This window comes from Phasianus colchicus, chromosome 2 (genome assembly GCF_987193195.1).
Source record: "Phasianus colchicus chromosome 2, bPhaCol1.hap1.1, whole genome shotgun sequence".
NCBI lineage: Eukaryota > Metazoa > Chordata > Aves > Galliformes > Phasianidae > Phasianus > Phasianus colchicus.
Window position 1 is genome coordinate 31,764,760 of NC_143437.1, and position 23,046 is coordinate 31,787,805.

Consider the following 23,046-nt stretch of genomic DNA (forward strand, 5'->3'; position numbering starts at 1 on the left):
AGGGATGGGGCATCCACAGCCTGTCTGGACAGCCTGTTCCAACTTTTCCAACACCTCACCACTCTCTCAGTGAAGAACTTTCCCTTGACATCTAATCTAAACCTCCCCTCCTTGAGCTTAAAACCATTCCCCCTTGTCCTGTGACTATCTACTTGAATAAAAAGTTGATTCCCTTCCTTTTTATAATCCCCTTTTAAATACTGGAAGGCTGCATGAAGAAATAACATGGAAGTCATCATACCTGTAGTTAAAAATAAATCTTAAAAATATTTATGGAAAAGCACTAAGATCACTAAAAAGTAGTCAGTTAGGGAAGAAACTGGTTCACAGTTGAAAGGAAAAGTACTCATTTCCAGATGTATTATACTTGTACATACATTATACATGTCGACAGGTGAGTGTGGGACTTGTCCTCCCCATATAGGGGATGGAGAACTATTGTGTACTTTTGATATTCTAGGATACTTGTACAATGTGGCATGTAATACACATTATCTTTTGGAGTCTGTACACTTCTCAGCCAGTAGCTAGAGGTGATAGGGTAACCTAGGGCATTTTCTGTGGCAGTAGGCACCTGAGCCCAGGCAGGAATCCTGTGAACTGAACAGGGGCTCTATTGACTATTTTTTTTCTCACTGCTAATTGTTTTCTATTTTCTTTCTTATGTTTCTTTTCCTTCAGCTATTTTGTTTTGTGTGTATCTTTCAAGTTGAAATTCAGTTTGTATTTAGAATTTCTGTATGTATGTATGTATATGTCTGTAATTGTATGCTATTCTCTTATACCCATCCAATATCCCCATTTCAGCTGTGAGCTCTTTTAACTTTTAGGGCCAGTTCCTTTTTGATTTTTAATTCAGTAGAGAATATCTTGCTGGAACTGAATTAGTCCTTAAAATTACTTCCTTTCCTCTGCATCAGAAAGGATCATTTGCTGCTGTGCTTTTGAACGTAGTTTCATAATAACTTTCACAGAAATTCATATAGCCTGGCACTCTTTTTATGGTTTAGCAAGAAGTAGGACAATAGACCTCTCAGAAAGTTTGTTGTGGAAACTTACTCCTGTTGCTTGAAAGCTCCATTTACAGCATAAAGATGTTTTGGTCACACCCTGACTGACATAACTGTTCAGTAAAGCCGTAGTGTAGGCAGAGCTATGCTGATGAAAGCATCCTTTTCCAGAGCAGGTTTTTCTTGTGCTGTGGAACTGCTATAAACTATCTGGAAAACGAAGTATCTCTTTTGTCTGCATCAGGAGAATTTAGTGTAATGGTTTATCAGTAGACTCTTGCTCATGTATGCCTAGAGTTCCGATATTCTTCCTTACTTTTCAGACATGCTTTGGATAAAAATAGGTAATGTTGTCTAACTTCTTAGTAGGTCATCTGCTTTTTTCATGAAACTGTATCATAAGATATATCAGAAATTAGAATATCCGTCTTGCTGATCAGAACACTGACAAATTACAAATACCATGTTTAAACTAAATTTTATGAAATGTTAGCAGAACAAAAAGAGCAACATATCTTGAAACAATTAGTTTTGGTAATGAACTTTTCCAGATGCAAATAATTTTCATATCTGAATCCAGATATTTGAAAACGTGATCACTCTTAATATTGTGCTGCCAGTGAGATCAAATGGTCGCTGCTTAAGAAATAAAACAAAAAAACTCGAATGGTCACACTGGAAAAGAAAAACTAGCTGTGAGGTGTTACTCTTTGTTTGACAACCCCAGAAAGAGAGAGAGTAAAAACTGTTCATGGCTTGTTGCTTTGTTCAGCTTGTATTGATTACTCAAGTTGTGAAGGAATCTAAATGCAGAAGCTGGCATAGGCCCATTGCAAGTCACTGAGTTTTTTTTAAGCCTCTTGCCTGTGACGAGGAGCATGATGCATGCTCTGGGATAAGGGTCTTGAAGTCGTGGTGCTTAGATGAAATGCTGCAGCCAGTGCAAATGAGGTGAGCTTGAACTATCTATTTACCAGAAGCTTCTTGCCCAAATTTCCCCACAGGGAAAATAATACTGGCAACCAAGCAATGCCTATTACCTTTCTGTCAAGGATGGTTATATTACTACACCAGAAAGCTATTGCTTCACTTTATTTCCAGACTCCTGAAGACCCTGCTAATTTTTTCAAGATCATACTTGCAACTACAAGGTTTAGTAATGTCAGTTACAAAAGCAAAAGTTAAATTTCTGGAACACAGTTCTGTTGTGGGTTCTGCAGCCTCAGAAATGCAAAGCATGGCATAGCTGTGTTCTGTTGATGAACTTCTGTGAATATCCCTTAGCATCAACATTTTTCCTTGCTTGAGTATGTTGTATGTGTTGTGGTAATTTATGAAATGAGAGTTCTTAAGTGTTCTTATGTTCATGTACTGTTTTTGTTTTGTTTTTCTTTTACCAAAGCATGGATTTGTTTCCCATGTACTTTCAAGTGCCACTTTATCCCAGCATATGCAGCATTTGATATTTTCCTGGAGCTCAGCTTCAGTGCTCTGGTAAATTTTTAATATGAAAACTATTTTTCTGCCAATTTTTGCAAGGCTTAGATGCATTCCAAGTTAAAAACAAACAGGGAAAAAAAAAAAAACCAACAACAACCAACAGTGCAACCAAAAAAATCCACAAAAAACCCAACACCCAACGACTGAAAAGCTAAACACTTCACTTAGCACCTTGGCACATTTTACTTTGGATGTTGATGGTCTTTCACATTCAGAACTCTACTTCTGTAAGTATACCTCTCCCATTAGGGTAGAGGCAGCAAACTGATTTTTTTTTTTTCCTTAAAAGCTTAGAAGATACATTTTTACAATGATGTGTCAGTGTAGGAAAGTGATGTCAAACTATGATCTCTGGAAGAATAATGAAGTGGAAATCACAAGCAGTAATATAAGTTGCAAAAAAACCCCATGCAATTCAATGGGAAGTGGTAGCATGTTGAAGTTAGATTAAAAAGTGAGCCTTTGGGTCTTGCTCGGTCACAGATGGTCAGAGTATGTCAGCAAGTGAAGCAAGTGTGGCAGGAAAACTATGGCCAAGGAATAAGATAGGATTTTGAATGCCCTAATGTGGCATTTGACTCAAGGTCTTTAATCTTTGCTATATATATCTGTTTCGTTTGGAATAGCTGTGGTTGCCAGAGCTAAACTGCTGGTATCAGTTCTCTGTATTGTCTTTATTAAAATTCAGGTTGCTTGCAAACAGACATGCTTGATAAAACTTGCTGGATCTGCCTCCTGCTGGTCCTTTTGCAGCGGGTATGCACTGTGCAGTTTTATCTTGTCTGAATAGGTATAGAAATTTCGGAATGACAGAAAGGAAAATGCAAATTCATCTTGATCTGGCCGTGCCCACTGCCCTCCTTTCCATGCCCACCAGTCTCTGGTGAAGAACCCTCCCCTGACGCAGCTCCATGCCGTTCCCTCAGGCCCTGTCGCTGTCACACAGAGCAGAGCTCAGCGCTGCCCCTCCACTCCCTGTGAGGAGCTGCAGCCGCCGTCGGGCCTCCCCTCAGCTCCTCTGCTCTGTGCTGAGCAAACCCCGCTGCTCCTCACACACTTTGCCCTCCAGACTCTTCATCATCTTTATGATGGAGCCCTCCTTTGGACACTCTCGAATATGTTTATGTCTTTTTTATGTCGTGACACCCAACCCACACCCAGTTCCGGAGGTGAGGTCGCACAGTGCAGAGCAGAGTGGGACAACCCCTCTCACTCGGTGGCAGTGCCGGTCTGCTGCACCCCAGGGTACAGTTGGCCCATTGAGCTGGCAGAGCACACTGCTGCCTTAGATTCGGCTTGCCATCAATCAGAACCCCCAGATCCCTTTCTACAGAGCTGCTCTCCAACTTCTCATCCCCTGTCTGTGCATAAATTCCTGGCTGCCCCATCCTTGCTATTCTTCAAGTTCATATGATTGCCAGTGATTGTGAGCAAACAGAACAGCTCTGGCTTGAAGAAGACATATTTTACTCATTTCATGAGTTATTTGCCCGTTATTATGTGATTTTTAAAAAGTTCGTATTATTTTTCCCCGTAAGTTTTTCAAAGGCAGCCGTGGCGAAGGTGCCCGGAGCTGGCGGTAGCCGCGGGCCGGGCGTTAGCCGCAGTTCCGCGCTTCTCCACCAGGTGGGGCCAGCGCTGAAGGCTCCGCAGCCATCGGCTGCAGCGGGGGACGTCGGCCCGGCGGGGGCCTGAAAGGCAATGCCCGGGCTGAACGGTAAGGAACGCACCGAAGCGAATGTAGTCAGTTCCTAGTTTTCACCGATCGGTGTCTTAACGCTATCGTTGCTGCTTGGATCAGTGCGATAAAAATTTTGCTTTCCCTACGCTTGCTCTCTTAAACTCAGAAAATTATTTAAGGTGTCAAAAGACTTTTTTTCCTGGCAAAAACCAACCAACCAACCTCCCTTCCCCCAGATGAATCTCTGAAATGCAATTGAGTTTCAACTCTTAACATTTAATAATTGATTTATACTAGTTTATTGTCTATCCCAGTTTAGAAGTATAAGATAGAAAAAGGAGGGGAAAAAAGGCTATGAATATATGTGTGAAACACATTTTCACACTTTTAAAGTGGGTAGGTCAGCTTATTTTTCATTCGTTATGAATGTTGCTCGGATTTCCCTCCCCGGAGATTTGAGCTGTAAGTAGAAGTTTTTCTTTGAACTGGTTTAAACTAAGGCCCTCTTTCTTGTCACGCACAGACAGGGAAATACTGCAAGGTGCTGGATTAGCTGTTCGCTTTTCATTGTTTTCTTTTGTAGCAGCAATCCGTTTAGCTATGGTATGCTGAGTTTATCTGATTAGCACTTAATGAGTAAAGGGAATAGGGGAAATGTTGCCCGAGTTACTTAAGCCTAATAAATGTTTCGGTACCTTCCCCCTCTTTCTAAATACCTGAACTTTCCTGACCCCGCCTTGCTTGTTCCCACCCTCCCCACTCTTTCCCATACGAAATACTCCCTGTGCAGCTCCTGCTGTCAGAGGCAGCGGTGCCATGAGCAGGGCTTTGCTCAGTGCTACCCAATGGCAGCTCATGTCCTCTCAGAGGGGTTTGACAGCTGCCTGGAGCTCTCACAAATAACTCCTGTGCTGTGTTAACTGCTATGCTGTACCTGGGAACGTCAGCCGACCAAAAGAGCAATAACTTGAAGCATGAATATTGCTAAATTAAAACCACTAGGTATGGCTCTGAGCAATAAGATGATTTATTTAGTTATGCTGGCAGTGACATTTTAATGAGGATTCACTGAAGCTTGAATAATTACATTATATAAAGAAATTAAAGAAAGCTGAGGTTTAATAATCCTTTAAACACTGTGTGCCGTACAGATTGCAGTTGCGTTACCACCACTGACTTCACAAGCTGCTTGCACAACTCCCATCTTTTGCTCTGTTCTTCAACTTAATTTCTCACTTCAAGGATTATTCTTTGCTTCAATTCAATATTACCTTGTAAAATCTTTAATACAAAACTAAAAATCTTTTTAAAAAATTGATAAGTCATCAGTTTAGTTTGTCATGCTCAAGTACAGCTTAGGTGGTTCCATTGGTTTTATGAAGAAAAGTGAAGTTGTTTTAATACCAATGAGAATAGGTCCAAGGAAGGTTGGACTGATGTATCCAGGAGAGCTGCCTTATGAACAACTGTTTCTGTTGCTGTTGAAGTGGTGAGGACAAAGTAATGGAAGTTGAGTGAAGTGTCAGATAAGCGTCACTGAGAAAATCAGGCTCTAAAAAGAGAGAGAGCTCTGAAACCTTTTCAGATTTACCCAGTTAATGAGAAAATTTTTAATAGAAATAACCTTACATTTCTTTTATGTGTGGTCACAGTACCCAATTTCTGAGATTTAAAATAAGAAATCTTAGTAAATAGGCAGCTGTAATAGCAGCTGTGATTTTGTAAGAGCAAAATGTGCGCATATGCTTTTTAAATAATTGTAAAGATGTTAAAAGAATGCTGGAGGTGCAGAAATGCACAGAGATGCTTGCAAAAGGTGGAAGACAGCTGCTGTTTCTGAGGCTTGCTGCTCCCTGTGAGCACACCTTGGGGATTTGCCTTCACAGGAGCACCACAGTGCAGAGTGCAGCGGGTTGGGCTGAGCTGCTGGTAGTGTTGGGGCCGGTTGGGAAGCACTGAGCTATGAGCTGACTGGTAGAAACTTTGGAGGAAAAAATTCCCTGCTTTTTCACTTCATTGACGGTGTCATTTAAACTTCTTCCATTATTACTTTGTTTTGTACAGTTTTGTTGTCTGCTCCTGAATCTGTACAGCTCATGCCAAACTTTCCTCCAGCTGTCAAAATAGAAGAAAACCAGTTTTTAATCTGTGAATTAGGTATTGAAATATTTTGTAATTTGATCAAAGGTTTATTTAAATCACCAAAAGTATGTGTGTGTGTTTTTCTTTTCCCCTCTCAGGTTTGCAATTATGTGTGGCTATATGTCTCAGTTTGACAGTGTACAAAACAAAATCAGGAATGGTTATCTCTTTAAGGTATGTTTCTGTAGGCTTTTTTTTTTTTTTTTTTTTAAAGATATTTCTTCAGATTATTTCCCTGCATAGTGTCAAAGAGAGATTTTTTTGAATGTAGTACTTCAGCCTCACAGTTTACTTTGGTGCTGATGTTCAAGTGAAGCTATTTTTGTGTATGCAAATAGATTATATGCTTTCAAAAAATAAAAATTGAGATAAGGGTTCTGGGAGCAGCATCAAGATTCCTGTTTCATTTTGTAGTCAAAAAGGAGAGAAAAAAGGAGTAACAACTTTGTTCAGATAATAAAAAAAATAAGAAAGGTGATGAACAAACACAGTCCTGCAGTCACGCTATTTTTAATGAGTGATGTTTGCTTTAACACTGTCCTCTCAAAGATAACTGTATTCCAGAGTCAGCAGTTTTGTTACATGTGCTCCCTCCCCCCTCATCCTCAGCACTGCTGCTCCTCTAAGTGCCCACTGCACTCCAAGCCAGTGCCCCCATTGTGGGTACCCGTGGGAGGCAGCAGACTTATCCCCCCCTTCCCAGGGAATAGCTGGGACAGGTCCCTGTCACATCCTGCACATGGCAGAGAGTGTTGCAGGGCTTTCTTATGAATGACTGCTGAATCCATCTGAGTTGAGCCAAGTGAGCCAAGCCCCAGGTGTTGCAACAAGCTGGGTCAAAAGGGGAAGGTGACAAGTAACAGAGGAGTGCAGTGGTTTTGTTTAAGGATGGAGTTTTAAAGGAGCACACAGCACTGGTAGCCCTTTCAGCGAGATCTTCCTCTTCAGGGGTAGTTTCTGAAATCCATGTGAATCATTTGGAAAAGTTAGGGCTTTGATGAAAATAATAGCATAAAAACATAGCTCCTCCCCAATTACTTTGTGGACAAAGTGATAGAATAATAGACTCACATATCTTTATAGAAATCCTAGTCACTGGTTTAGTTAGAAGAACAGTGTATCTGGTAGTAAAAAAATAAAGCCTGTATGTATTTATTTTGAGAGGCAAACAGCTTAGGGGTGAAATAATGTATTTTATATATATTTTTTAATTCAAGTTGAGCAATGAGAGCTTTCTTCAATGAATTTGTAATCTATAATGATAGTGGTTTTGGAGGAATCACCAGATTAGAAACTTTCCAGCTTCTATTGTTTCACTGCAACACAACCATTTTGTTCCTGAATTTTACGATACAATAACACTTAGTTTTGTCTTTTCATTGGGGCAGTTATATTCCAGGGTAATAGAGACTTCAATGATGGGCACTGACATGTCTGAGCTGTCAAAGAGAGTGGTTGCTTTCCCACTGATTTGATGTGAGTCTGTTTAATGCTAACTATATTTAAAAATATGATGGAGGTTGTTGCCTTTTTAAGACAAAAGTTCTTGAGCCCTTTGAGATTTTGAGCTGCTTATTCATGGTCTTGTTGTATTGTGTGCAGAGTTGTTACGTAGCATTGATTGTGGTTTTCCTTTGTAGGAAAAGGGTTCAATAATTAAAATACTTTTAGAACATTAGAAAATAATTACAACAGGAAAGAATTTCTGATTTTTTTTTGTGTGATTTGCAGCAAACTTCTTAGAATGTGACATCTGAAGTGACACTGTTTGTTTTCTTTTTAATAGGAGCATTTGGATAAAGCAATTGAACTTAAGCCTCAAGATCCTCTTTTATATTACCTAAATGGAAGATGGTGCTATTCAGTAAGTTGTTTTTTTTTTTATCTAACACTTACTGTATTGAAAAATTAAAATGCATTTGAAGTGAAACAGTGGGACTTAAAACAAAGTAGATGTTTCTTGAAGTAGATATTTTGAACTAAATGAAGCAGGACATGTACGTTTCCTGAATTAACTTCCACATGTGATGTTCCTGGGCTATCGAAATGGCATGGAATGTTGCCGGAGAATATCGCAATAAAGATTCAGATATAAAATCTGTAATTCACCAAAATGTTTTGCAAAAATACAGTTCTTGTTATGCCAGTACAAGAGCTTTTAAATACTGTTGATTATATAGTTTTAAGTACTCATACGAAAAAAAAATTCACTGGTTTACCAGTTTAGTTGTTGATTATTTATATATATATTTTTATTTATATATATATTTTTTAGCAAATGCTTGTGTTTATTATATAGAGTTGCTTTATTCTTAAAGCCACCTGTTTTATAGCTCATGTTCTGTGCTGTGAGGAATATTAAAATCATAGTATTGCTCAGGTTGGATCATCACCTTAAAGATCATCAAGTCCAACCACAGCCTAGATCTTTTGTCAGAAGGAAATGTTCTTGCAAAGTGTGGGCTGTAAAAAACCGTTGGGAGACTTCTCAGAGCAGCAGTGGCTGGTGCAAAGTGAATTCCAGCCCTGCCTTTTCCTCAGCTACTTTCAGTGCTAGTTACTATGTAGTACCTACAAACTGGAAGGAGGGAGTTGCTGTGAACTGCAGCCTCTGACTTTATCTACAGCAAAGCTTAATGCAAGGTAATCTTTCAGTAGTTCTTTCAGATCATATACATAACTTTCAAAAAGCTTTTAGCATCTGGATTTTTTTCTCTCTTGATTCAAATAAAGAATGACACCAAATTTTTTTAAAAAGCTTATCATTTTGCTTTTCATCACAGCTATTCTTGAATGTCAGCATTGGCAATGCAAAAGTGAGTTGCTAAAGACTGCCCCAATAGCATGCTTTCTGCCCTCCTGCCTTTAAAGAGTATCTCTCTTGTCAGTGATTCCTTAAGCATTTTTATATTATGGCCAACAACTGACTGTAGCTCCCATTTATGTCAAACACTTCCAGATGTTTCTCATGGCTTATTTCTCACTTGAGCTATTGCTTTTGGAAGCTTTACACGTAATCTAAATGTACCTCATTTTGTTTATATTGTGCTGCGTTTTTTAATCATTTCACGTTAGTGGCATTTACCACTTACTGGCTGATGCATGTGGTTTGTTACACTGTATCATTACAAATTAATGTTCCACACTTGTATCATCTATGCATTGCTCCCTTCAGGAACAATAAAGCCACTGATGAACATTGCCTTAGGGTGTGACCTGACCTGCATTCTAATAAGTGAAACTATCCACCTAAACTGATGTAGCCACTGTAATACTTAGGATTGATATATGTATATTTTCTTTTTTAATTCTTCTGTGACTTTCTTGCTGGCCGTGACAAAATACTGACCTAATGGACTAAGGGATAGATTTGCATAGTTCAGATAAATGTGAGTGTAGGACTGAGTAACATTTTGTGATAAATTCTGGGGCATCCACCTCTTAAACCCTTTCTGTGATTTGCATGCTTTCGGTAGCAGGATGAGACCATAGTTTGGGTTTTGACACATGGGTCTATTAAGGATCTTAATCCTAGATCATCCCAACTAGAATTTGCTGAAATCCTTATTATGTAGGTCGTTCCGAAAGTAATGCCTCTTGTTTGTTTCCATGGAAACTACAGCAGTTACAAAGAGCACAACAATGCTGTTCAGATCTTTTCAATATCTGCTTGTGTAGATGAATGTTATTTAAAGTAAATATAGTGTTTAGAGCCCTCTAAGTTGTAGCTTTCTTTTTATTAAGAGAGTGAATATTACCTTTGCTCTTCAGGTCAGCAAGAAGCATTTATTGGAAGTTAATTGATCTGTGGTACATAGAGTATAGGAATTATTTTATTTCTTTAGAGTTTTGCAAGTGATTATCTGATGATCCTTAATCATTCAATGTTTCATTTTAATTTATGTTAACATTTAGAGCAGATTTTAAAACCGAGTCCATATTTAGTTAAGATTTATGGCTACTTGCCCTTACAGAACAGACTCAGGATGATTAGCATATGCTTGTGAAACTGGATTGGAGCCTCTGGTAAATGCTAGTGAGGTGTTAAAAATTAGATTTCTTGGAAGTTTGTTTTTGTAGGTTAGATGCAGTGCATTGGAATCATGTGGTGTATCCCAGCATCATCTGTTTGGGTTATGCTGGGGAACAAATTGATCAAGTTCATTTGTGCTCTGTGAGTGTGCTCTTCTTACAGGAAAGTGAAAACCCAGGGAATTCAAGTTGGATAAATGGCTAGATGCCTGCACAGACTGTGGCGGATCCTCAGCTGGCAAGGAGGAGAATATTTGTGTTGGAAGCCAGTATTTTAAAACTGCTGTTTAGTTATTTAATTTCTTCCAGAAATAAAAACATTATACAATTATTTAATACAATTTCACATTAATATAACTTCATTACAAAAAAAAAAAAAAAAAAGGCATTGTATGGGGATGTTTTAGTAAATGCTATTGATATTTTATTGAAGCTGGATCAACAGTATTGTTTTCCTTTGTGGAAGACAACTGTGTGATTTGTCATCAGAGAGCTGTTACCATTTAACATTGGAGGAGGAAACTCTTTAAGGTCGTGGGTCAGTCCTGGCTGAATTTTCAATCCAAACAAATTAGTTTTATTGGTGCCAACATTCTGGAGTTTGTTAAGAGATGTGAACGGACAGGGTTTGCTTCTCAAAACCAAGGAGGAGGCAAAACCAAAAAAAAAGAAAAAAACTTCAATTAGTAAGTGCTTTAGTTCCCATGTGAGTTGTGCTGATGCTATGCTACGGAGGAGAAAGACATGTTAAGGAATTCCTTTACACAGTATTTAGGGGAGAACCACATTTACTGCCTTAATCTTCAGTGGAATGAGAGGTCTGATAGGAAAGAGCAGCTTTACAATCAGCTGCAGTTTAATTCCATGGGTGACTCACTTCCCTCTCTTGCTACTAGTAGAGATTCAGGTAGGAAAAGCTGATGAGAGTTTGTTCTTTTGACACGTCTATAGAAGAGGTCTTCCAAAACAGTCATCTCTGTAAGCTTTGGAACACGAGAATGGCCTTTCCTCCTTGCCAATGACCAGGCTGTTGTGGTGGCTCACACTCCTCCTAGCCTGGGGAAGTTCAGGGAGTGCTGCTGGTCCCTCAAGTCTCCTCTCTCTTTTTTTTTTTCTCTTTATGAATGAGCAGGACTAGCTCTCCTCATGTATGGCAGCTGGGGAGCAGTATTCCTCTTCAGAGTGACCCGGTACATCAAACTGAGATATTCTTTGGAAACCCAGCATTCTTGTGGTGCTTTTGTGACTTTTCAGGCTGTTGGGAGGGGCTTACATCAGGGCTCTCTTATGCTTTGGAAATCATCTGTAAGGCATTTCCTTCTTTAATTTGTTTTATTGTTGTTATAGTAGTAATTACTTGATGCAGTAGCTGTTTTTCTTATTACTTTCTTTTGTCCATTACCAGTTCTGTGACAGTTATGATCTCACTCCTTACAGTCTCTTTGTACTTCATTTTCTGTGGACCTTGAGATATGCACTGCACTATACGCGCTTAACTGTAGAAGTTAAATTTTCACTACACAAGGGCTTGCTCCACCAGGGTATCTGTTGCCTGTGCTTGTTTACACACAGAGAATACTTAATAAAGTTAGTCGATGTACTAAGAATAATTCCATCTCACTGAACGTGGCATAAAGATTTACTTTAATAAAATTATTTCAAATAAGAAACTGTGTTTTTGTTTGTCTAGGGAAAGAGTAGTATTTCCTGTCCATAGTTATTAATCAATTACACAATTCTGTGTCTGGCATAAATCAGCCCTTTACCCATCTCAGTCATTTGGGGGTACTGACTGACCCAGGTGGGGTGTGGTTAAGGTGTTGTGATGGGATTCATCCGCCTATCTTTAACCATCCACAAGTCATGATTGTCTGTGCTCCTTCTGTAGCTGAAGAAAAGAATGAAGGGAAGGACAGGAGTGTTCATCCTGAACTACTGTAGTTGATATAACAGCAAATGCCTAATAGAGATGCTGCTGACTCTATTGACTGTGTGAGGAGCATGGACAACAAGTGTAAACTAGATACTTCATTTATAGATGGCTGTAGCTAGCTATAATGAGTTTATCAAGCCTGCAGCTTACAAATCAGGTTACTTCAAACATTACGAAACTGTCAGGCTGTGTAATAGTTGCAAAGGAAAACTTTGAATTCAGTGTGCATAGAATATAAATCAGTGTTGTGCATATGTGCATTGTGCTTTTCAAGATTGCTTTAGGTTGGTGGAATTTATTATATAAAAATGGCCAAGTATATATTTTTTAAAAAGTTTGAATAGTGCAAAGCAGCACCCAGGCCAGACAAAATAATGACTAAAACCTCAATAGATTGGTTCTGATGAAATCTTTTAAGAAAATAAAACAACTGCCAGGAAGGACTTGTGTTTTCAATATGCAATTATAGCTCCACATGGAAAAACAACAATTTTGTTCCCTGGCTATTGCATAACAGGAGACACTTGAGTGGTAGTTGTGTCTGTGTGTTGTATGTATACCTCCAATACCTCCAGGGTGTTGGGTAGTCTTGCAGAGAACAGTATAAGCATCATTCCATTAGTTGTTTTCCACTTATCAGCCTTCTGTTAGCTCACTCCTTGATAAGAAGAACCTAGACAAATAAAAATTCCTTCCACTTCCAAGAGAACAAAGAATGCTGCAGCAGAAGAAAACAATACATTTGCAAAAATTATATTACTGCTTCTCACAGAATATGACTTAGAAACTAGAGTGCAATTAGGAAAGTATAATGTGGGAAGGAATTATATACATATCTACAATGTGAACTTTTAACCAACATGCTGCAGTTTGTAACAATGTAAAAGCAATGCAGTATAGGTGGGGAGACATCATGTTGTTTCAGTGAATGAGAGCTCTGAGTTTGCCAAAGAGCTTTTTTATTCTCTTAGAAGATGCTTCAAGAGTGAGAGATGAAAGAGGGAGAATGAGAAAAGCTTTAATTTCTTATTATTGCTTCTCTCTGAAATATTTTAGTGAGTCTATATGAGACTTACTGATGGCATTTAACAAATAAGGTGTTGAACCTTGTCAAACAACCACAAAGACTTGTTTGGGATGCCTCTGTCTTCAAGTAATGTTGTTGTGGAGCTTGAATAAATGAGGCTAGACAATAAGGTACAGTCTAATGCATTTTCCTATTGCATGCTGGTCTGTGTTTGTATTTTTTTTGAAATGGTACTTTTAGGCAGTTTGCAACAAGAAATACACAGAGCTTGATGCCATTCAGAAGAGTAGTGTTCTGGTTGATTGCTTTAATGGATTCTTATATTTTGTCATGATTAACTGTTGTACTGGATAATTACTGAATGCATCAGGAAGGGGGCAAGGGAAAGCAGCAACAGCCCTGAAGAGATTGGGAAGCAGGAAATGAGGTGGGGATAATCTGAAGCTATCCAAAACAATTTTTACAGCAGTAGGACAGATTTGAGCTCAACTCTTGTGAAGATGTGAATTGCATCTGTATCTGAAACAGAGATGTCCATGGGTGACTTGTGTTTCACCTCCTGGTTCTCCAATGGGAAACTCTCTTTCTTTGACTGCATGTAACCCTTTTCTGTATCGCTTCTGCAAGATCAGGTTAGGAGTTGTTAGGAAAACGCAGAACCTTGTTGGTTTTGTTATTTTTAACTCAACTGTACTTAGTGACTGGAGCAATCAATTCTTTGTTTCAAGTATTGATGGGAATGAAGAATGAAGTTCTGACTTCATTTTACAGGTATAGATGTGACCAAATGGGGTGGCTTGACTTCTCTGCTTGAATGGGATCCAGTCTTACATTAAACTTCTTCCTAACTCTGTCCTTCATTAGCGATGTGAATTGTGTTTCTCTGGCTTAGGTGGTGGAGGCAAGTACGTTATGGCAGTAACCAGAGCAGTTTCTGTCAGGTGTCAGTATTCCTAAGGGAAGAAGTCATGTACATTGTGTGTCAATATGACAGTTCTCTAAAGCCTTTTTCATTGCTGCCTGTCTTTCTTGAAAGAGGTCTTTGACAAGTGTTATTTTTCAGATCTGAAGAGAGAAAATGAAACCACTTTCTTAACAGTGATTGTGACCAGCTTCAGTGTAGTAAATGGATTTGTTTTACAGGGGCCAAAAGCAGTGACAGTTTGACTGTAGCAGCAGCTTTCTTTTCATGACGTTGAAAAGCAGTCTGCATGTGCACTACAGTATTAATCTGTCTATCATTAAAAACTTAAACTTAAAAATTTAACTTAAAAACTTAACAGGCTTGAAGCCTTTTAGCCTTAGAAAAATGACAAGGTCTTACGATAACAATCTGTATGTTAAACTTCATATACTGGAAGACTCTCATATCAGTAATGCCAATGTTTTGTAGTGTATTTTTTTTAATGCGTACTTTTCCTACTTAGTGGAAAGTAATATTGAAAAGATTGTTCTTTGAGTTGGAAAACTGACAGCACAAAACATTCCTTTGTGGGTTTTTTTTTGTCTTGTTTTGTTTTGTTTTTTCAAAATAAGTTTCATAAGTAGTACAGCAGTACAGTGAAATATTTTCTCCAAAACAGAGAAGCAATCCTAAAGACATTTGATTTTTATGAATATATATTTTTATTATAGGTAGCTCAATTGTCTTGGCTTGAAAAGAAAGTAGCTACTGCTCTCTTTGGGACTCCACCAACTTCAACAGTAGATGAAGCATTGCAGAATTTTCTTAAGGTAGGTCCTACCCAAGGTTTTCCTTCACTGTTTACCAGCAGTTATCTGTAATCAAGAGGTCTGCTGAAGAGGTTTTGTAGGAAGAGTCTGTAGCTGTAAATCCAGGGATCTCCTAAATACCACAAAGCTCTACAATAAAATGGTTTGTTCATCTCTATTTCAAAAATAGTTTGGAGATGAATGAATTGCACCTTTCTTTTCTTCGTTTATTCTGCAGAAATCTTCGCTAACTTGCCATGTCAATAGTTAATGAATTTAAAGTGAAATTAATACAGATTAGTTATGTATTATATGTAGTAGTTATGTATATATAATTATGATGGTTATTTGACCACTTCTGCTAGAAGGTTAACGTAGGCATCGAAAACTTTGACATTGTGACACTTCCATTTTTCTTATCTGAAGCTCTTCACATTTCAATAGAAGCCTTTCTTTTTTCTGGAGGTGAAATTGATGCTTAGGAAAGACCTTTACAATGCAGTAGTAAAGAAGGCTCTGTCACATAAGTCCTTGTTCCTGGATGTTCTACTTGAGTGTGCAGTTATTAGAGAACACAGCATGCAAAAAAAAAAAAAAAAAAAAAAAGCTATCTTTCAGTGTCTTTTATAGAAATAATTTCAACTTCTAGCACTGAAAAATACAAGTTTTTCACCTGGCTGAATTCAAAGCATAAACTTCCAGTGTTACAATTCCTTTCAGATAGTTTCCCAAAGGAATTGGATAAGCATATTTTTCTCACTATCAAAACTACTTATTTTCTGTGTTCTTAGTCTGTTTAAAGGTTGAATACTTTCTGAATTTTGGAGAATACAATACATTGCCATCTTCTCAGTGTATAGGTTTTGTCTGCAAGGTTAAAATCCAAAGGTGATAGAAATAATTTGAAATAATCACTTCAGGTTCAGGGCATTTTGTAGGGGGCTGCAGAGTAGCTGCGATTTTAAGTCAAAATTTGTAACAAAAATTAAATTGCCGTCTAAAAGACAATTATATCTTTTTCAATTATTTGATTTTTTTTTTATTTGATTATTTGATATTTACAGTTGTAGTGACAGCAGCATTGCTTTGGTTCAAGAACTGCAGCTACAGTATGTTTCACTGATGTAATTTTTCTTTCCCAAAAGCTATTTGTCTATTACCATTGTTTCTTGAATACCAATAAATAACTGGTAATATTTGTACTCATCAATCAAAGTTTTACATCCTTGACATGTTTTAAAGGGAAGATAATCTTGAATTTTTCACACTACCTGAATTTTTTAGAAGATAATAATCTGAAAAGAAGGGTGAACCCATAGCTGGAAAATATGAATATGTGAAAGAGAAACAGTTATCACATTGATAAATACAGTTCAGTATCCATTACTCAACATGCAAATGGTTGGTTGCATATTTCTTTGATGAGGAAATAAATACTAATAATTTAGAGAGAGAAATGTCTTCCAGTCCTTTGTGGGAGTGAGGAAATCCAATAGATGTGCTATAGAATGAGCTGGTATCTGTTCTGAGCAGTTGGTGAGAGAGGAAGCCAGGACGTACAGAACATTTCGGTGTGTTCCACGTCAGCAACTTATGTGCCTGGTTTAGAGTTTGTTTTCTTGTTTGTTTGTTTGTTTGTTTTCATGTTGTTTATTTGTTTGTTTTCTTATTGGAAGTGCCAAACGTTGTGGTGCACACAGTGAGGATGATTCATTGTTTTAGGAAGCTTATTGTGTTGTGGAAAATGATATATGGACCAGGTAAATCTCCTCACATGATGTCTGTCTTTATGTTTAGTTTCCTGTTTTTTTTCTCCTTTAGGCAGAAGAAATGCATCCAGGATATTCCAAATGCAATTATGTGTATTTGGCAAAGGTAACCAAGTTCTCTTAAGAATAATGATTTCTAGACTCCGATATTCTTACAGTGGTATGATTGGAAACAAAATGTTTTTTCTTCTCAGTGCTATAAAGATCTTGGCCAGAAAACCAATGCACTGAAGTACTGCGAATCTGCACTATCAGTTCTCCCAGTTACAAATGAGGTGGGTACTGAGACTGATAACTTATGACCATTGTCTGCTTTAGCACCCGTTATTACTCTGTCAGTAGTAATGTAATGTTGCACTTTCTTTAAATTTAAACATGGGATCTTCCTTTTTCCTCCACTGTAGGTTGGCTTATTGCATTTGTTTGTGTCCACTGTGTTAAAAATAAAAAATAAAAAAATCTTTGAGCAATTGTCAGGAAATAGTTTGTGCCAAAGACTGTCAGAAATTAAATTGTACTCTTTGTAATTCAGTCTGTTTCATTGGACTATCTTAAGCATAAGCAGTTGTGTGCATTGATGTTCTGAAATTTTGTCTCAGATCTATTTTTTCTCAATTGAAAGTACTTGGGATTTTTGTCTTGAGTTCTTGTTCTACTCCTGCCTGAAGGTCTCTATTTTGTGATCCCTGCCGAGGCCTCCAGGGTGCTGCCTGTTGCTAGCTGTTGCAGCGGTGGATTAACTGGTTCAAGCTTGTCTTTGTCTTCAACTACAATGTGGTTACAGAGACAAGTTTCTTTCAGTTGCATCTGATACAATGTAATTTATCCTAACACGTAATTAGATTCTGTTTTAGACCCGTTAGAGTATTTTAGTATGTGGATGCAAGAATTCTATAAATATTTGTGAAATTTTTAAGTGATCTAATTTCTCAAATGTAAGCCAAGTCATGGCAAGAAGGTTCACTCTTGTTATCTTACCTCATGTAAAAGCAAGTTCCATAATTACTGGCCTATGACTGAAAACATCCTACCATCCTAGAGCATGACAAGTTCAAACTTGAGATTTGTCAGCCTAAGGGACCCCCTTTGAGCACAGCAGATGTGGTAGGGAAGAGGGAGAAAGGTGATTCCAGAGACTAATTGGCCTTATCCCATTTAATTCTTTGAAGTTAAGGAAAAAGACCATTCAATAGCTTTGTAATTTGATTGACAACTAACGCTGTATGTGGAGCACTAGCATGTTTATGTCAGAAGTTCTCACTCAGAAGAAAGACCACTGCATGCCTTACCAGCAGCTGCTTCTGTGTGGCCTTTATGTTTAGTCCAAATTAGAGTATGTGTCAATCATAAATTAAGCAATCATTGCTTAAGTTCAGTGTTTCTTTTCAGTGTTCTTTTAGTATATCCTAACACAGATATGACATAATATCTTAACTCTGCTTTATTTATGATTGTTGAAATGTACCTTCAGGTTTCCTATTTTGAAGGAATGATGGAAAGACACCTATACATTCTGATGGGTTTTTTTGTACCTTAACTGCTACGTAAAACATAGGACAAGTGGTATAGGCATGGAACTGAAATTGCTTGGACTCAGCCTGTTTTATATATGTCTGCTTTGGCTTTTCTCCTGATTTTATTTATTTATTTATTTATTCTGTATTCAACCTACTACACACCAGTCTTACTGCAATGAACTCAGAACTAGCCAATAAAATTGCAAAAAAGCATGCATGTCACATAAATTTCTGGTGCGCAGAAGGCTACGTGTGTTTAGTAAATTAAAAGTCATTCAACATTCATAGAGACTCCTTGAAAAAGTGTAGAGATAATGTAGTGTGAGATTTGTCTTTCACAAAAATGGCTGGAGAAAATTTTGGTGTGAAGTCACAGGTAGTTGCTGAGGCTCCCCGTACACTCAGTGGAGAAGGAGAGGGGCAGAGAGAGACTGGGTGTGCAGACGTGTCTAAGATACATATCTGATACTCCTGACTGCATTGTTAATGCGAGGTGATTCTGCCTGTAAAGTTCTGTCTGCAGAATGCACAAGCTCATCTTTAGAATGATAAGACTTCAGTGCATCCTGGGCCACCTTCGGGCAGGGGCTTAGACTCTTCTAAAAGGAATGCCTCAGCGCATTTCTGAAGTGCCAGCAGACCCTGAGAGCAGGAGTTTGGGAGTGATGCGAGGTGTGTGTGCATGTTTGTGTATATGTGTATTCTGGCAAGCAGAGTGGTGATGAAATTAGAATTATATTGATTTGTAAACTGAAGGAAAAACAGCAAGTGGGTCACAAAAATCTTTTGTCCATCTGAAGAAGATGGTAACACAAGTCCTCTTCTTTTTAGACTAGTTCTTCACATATCACATATTTATCTGCTTTGGCTCATTCACTTGCAGTGTGTTTTGAATTAGATTTAAGTTCAGGAATACAAAACACTGGAGCAATAGAGTGTAAATCTTTTTTTCTTTCCCCTAAATCACCAAGCACAAGGTAACACCAACCTCATGCTGAAACTAATTATGATGAAATGGAGATCTTGAACACAACCTCTGTTGCTAGCTGTTACCTCAAGTCCCATCTGAATTAGAATATTATGTCTTATTTTGGTTATGGTGCTAGAGAAAAATTCTTACTAATTTTGGGGGAAATGCGTTGGAACTGAAGTGGTTCAGGGTTTAGAGCTATATGTGTGAATAATATTTAGTCAGGTTTGTTTAAGGGAGGTACTGAAGAAATTGAATTGACTACAGCTCTGTAAAAGCTGGGATTCACAGACTAAAATAGAAAACAGCTCAGCAGCAGTCTGGGGATTACTTTCAGTTAGCCACAGCACAGGATCTCATGGTTGTCAGCAGTATAGGATGTTGTCACAGTCATGTGAAACTCATCATTCCTAAGTGTAATCATAGTTCCTCATGTGGAGTTTTAAACATTTCTTTCTTCAGGCAGGGAAATTCTTTTATTGTTTCTAAATGTTGGCTTCTGCTGAGAAACATGTATATGTATAAAGGCATAAAAACAGTTGTAGACCATGAGACAAACTTGCTGGAAAGGTGCCACATTGAGGAAATGTGTAGTATTTCATGATAACAAATCACCCCGCAGCATAACTATGAAAAAGTAGTAGTAGATAATGGTTTAATTTGTTAGTTCTTCTGAGCATCCCCAGTTTCTCTTGACTTCAGTGGAAACTAGAGGTACACAGCATCAGTAAAATAGCCCATCACTCATTTTGACCCTGAAGTCAAATTCTCAGCTGGTCTGACTCAGGGTACTTCTTTGACACTTTGTCTAGGATTCATTCCATGTAGCATTTCAAGTTAAGTGAGATGAGTTTTGTCTTGAATGTTGTATCACATCCAAATATCCCTTCTGTGAGTGTCTGTTCTACCACTTATAGAATATTGTTTTAATTCAAGGGTTAGAGGGGCTTCCAAACTAATGATTCCTATAAATCCTAGTATAAATGTGGTTTTGTTTGCTTTTTATTTTTCATAGTCAATTTGGCACATTTACAACCAATCACTCCATGGATTATTGTTATTTTTTTTCTTTTGAAAGGAAATACAGTAGATTTAGTGCAAATTAGGTCTGGAAAATGAAACTTGTGTTACAGTGCTATATTATAGACCTTTCTCTCTATCCTCTGTACTCTAAACAGAAACCTCTGATGAATTGTGTGGTCCTTCCTTGGCCATAAATACTGTCATACTGTGGAGTGGTACTACATGGCTGGAGGTGCATAGGGACATTAAATTGTCCTGCTTTTCTCTGGTTGCTGTCCAGGTGGATAACCCAAGGTCCTGGGAAACATTCACCCCTTCAGGAAAAGAGATCCTAATGGTTAGGGCTGCTGTGAGTTATTACAAAGTGGATAACAGCTGCTCTGTTTATCTCATTGAACTTGCAGTACCCTTACTGAAACTCATTATTTGTAAAGCATTCAGAGCCGTGTTGAGTGTGGCTACATAAAGGGCTGTTGAAACCAGATGTGGTGGACTACTGTGATGAAAAAAACGCCTTTTTTGAATTTGGGGAGAAAATATAATTCAAATTTGAAAACATGAACCTTCGTCTTTCATTCAGAAAGATGAAATGAGTGTGTAGATGTGTGTGCTTGATCAAACACACATTGCTTTTTACTTTACTTTACTTCTAAGGTGATTTGTCAGAGCTAGATATGTAGATTACATCAATTTCTTTTTTATGACAAAAATTGCTTGGCACTTTCAAGGGAGGAACTTGTAGAAAAAATTATGTATAAATCTAGAATTATGAAGTATAAAAGTAAAGAAATTATTTTTTCTTATGTCTGGAAGTGAGCGTGAAGGTGGGAATAAACTCTGTGTGCTTTTAGGACCAGTAAGCTTGCCACAGAGCTATTAACCTAAGTCTGGCAGAAAAGAGATGTAGTGGATTGCTTCACTAAAACCTCAAAGTTCTTGTGTCTCCAACGTTTCATTTTATTTTTTTAATGAATCTGCAATGCATCGGTTACATTACAAGAAATTTAATTTTGGAAGAGCTGAAGATAGAAAAGCAGAAAGTGCAGAGCAACTGTATTTGCACTAAGAGTTACTGGAAAGTTGTACTTAAAAAGCGGATAAAAACTTTCCTGAAGCTGAAAATGTACTTTATGAACAAAGCAGTGATTTTTAAAAAATCTTAATTTAAAAAAGAATCCCTCTTTCCCAATGAAGGCAATTGAAAGTAACAAGAAATAGATTTATATATTACAGAAACTCTTCATTATGACATTTGTTTTTTAATGCTGAAGCGTGGAAGGAATCATAATGGGTGGCAAAATTGCTTTTAGCAACAATGACATTCAAAAAGCAGGAAAAACCCATGTGGAGGAGGAGGAGGTGGAGATAGATGTAATAATGTGCAAGAACAGTGGCAGTTTTAAACAAGAGGGCAGCTACTGAAGAGAAATAATATCTGTAAGTGTTTCATGATTATCATGAATTATCATGATTATCATGAATATGATTAACCTCGCAGCTCATTAAGTTATGTTCTGAATTATGTTGATTAGGAAAAGAGTGGGAGTTTAAAAAGGGTGGAAGAGAGGGCAGAGCATAAACTTCAGCATCTTCCAGTTCCTGTCTCAACAGACCATTTGTATATCTTGAACTTTTCAAAAAGATCTACCAAGAAATGCCCATTTCAGCCAGCCACCACTGATTGACCCTGTGTAGCAGATACTGCTGTGTTATTTCCAATAGAACTCATTTGAGTTCTGCTGTAATCTGTACTTTCAAGTAAGGCTTTGGGGAGTGAGATTTGCTTCTGCTTTAGAATGAAAGGTACAAATTATGACTTATTTGTGAAAAAAATACACATTTAAACTGTGTCACATCACAGTCACAAACTTTTTTTTCATGAAATGAAAAATCTCCTTTTCTCTGCACCTTTCTGATTTTTCCTCTGTTCAAAGATATGCCAAATGACACACATTGTTCAATGCAAAACATTATCGTCCTCAGAGGATACTTGTTTCTTGAGATTTTTTTGTACAGTTTTTGTCCAAAAGTCCATAACATTTCATTTACAAAATAATGGAAACTTTTGTATTTGAATGCTAGACTATTGTTTTCCTGCTAATACTGTTTCTGGAGTTGAACAAGAACTTCCTGACAGCTACCAGCAGCCCCAAATTAGAGGCTCTTGTGAATATACATTTTGCCAAAAATTGCACAGATAAAAATACATAAATAAATAAAAAACTATTCCTTAATTTGTGGTTTTGTTTACGTTGAATATGTGTGCTTCAAGCCCAGGGAATAGGCCTTTTAGAAACTCATTATAAAGACTGTAAAATAGTGCTAAAAATGAGGCAACTGTAAAAGATCAACATAAAAAAGTAGAGACCTACCTACATTATTTTTAATTATTTGCACTTTGGAGAATGCTGTCAGTGTTTCTTTTAGTGATCAGACTGATTTTCAGTCTGCATCTTTTTGAAGTTCTTGTCAAAAGAATTGTTTGCATTGTTTGTTTATTCTTTTTAAAAGGGTAGTAATTTCACAGGTAAGGACGAAGTCTGTCCTGAGCTTATTGTGTTTGTTATTAAATTGACTAGTTTATAAGGCAGTATCTGTGACAAAATGCTGTGGAAGACAGCACGGTTTTAGCAGCATTGTTAGTGCAGCAGCTGATGGACAGCCATGACCTCAACACATGGAGCTTGTCTCCTCTGAGCATGCTGGGAGAGAGCGGGAGAAGGATTCAC

The 23,046-nt window shown here is 37.7% G+C and overlaps 1 protein-coding gene across 6 annotated transcripts in view; it reads left to right on the forward strand.

Moving 5' to 3' along the window:
- The window catches only part of RMDN2 (regulator of microtubule dynamics 2), a 155,358-nt gene that overhangs the window by 122,955 nt on the left and 9,357 nt on the right, over window positions 1–23,046 (forward strand). For 4 of the 6 annotated variants that reach the window (XM_090135275.1, XM_031593276.2, XM_090135279.1 and 1 more), the window contains 5 exons: window positions 6,432–6,507; window positions 8,120–8,197; window positions 14,961–15,059; window positions 16,860–16,913; window positions 17,002–17,082. In XM_090135275.1, the coding sequence (XP_089991401.1) occupies window positions 6,432–6,507; window positions 8,120–8,197; window positions 14,961–15,059; window positions 16,860–16,913; window positions 17,002–17,082 (388 nt within the window). Of the gene's footprint in view, window positions 1–6,431; window positions 6,508–8,119; window positions 8,198–9,116; window positions 10,154–10,528; window positions 10,645–14,960; window positions 15,060–16,859; window positions 16,914–17,001; window positions 17,083–23,046 lie in introns of those variants that run through there. The other 2 variants (XM_090135278.1, XM_090135277.1) reach the window with 2 other exon arrangements.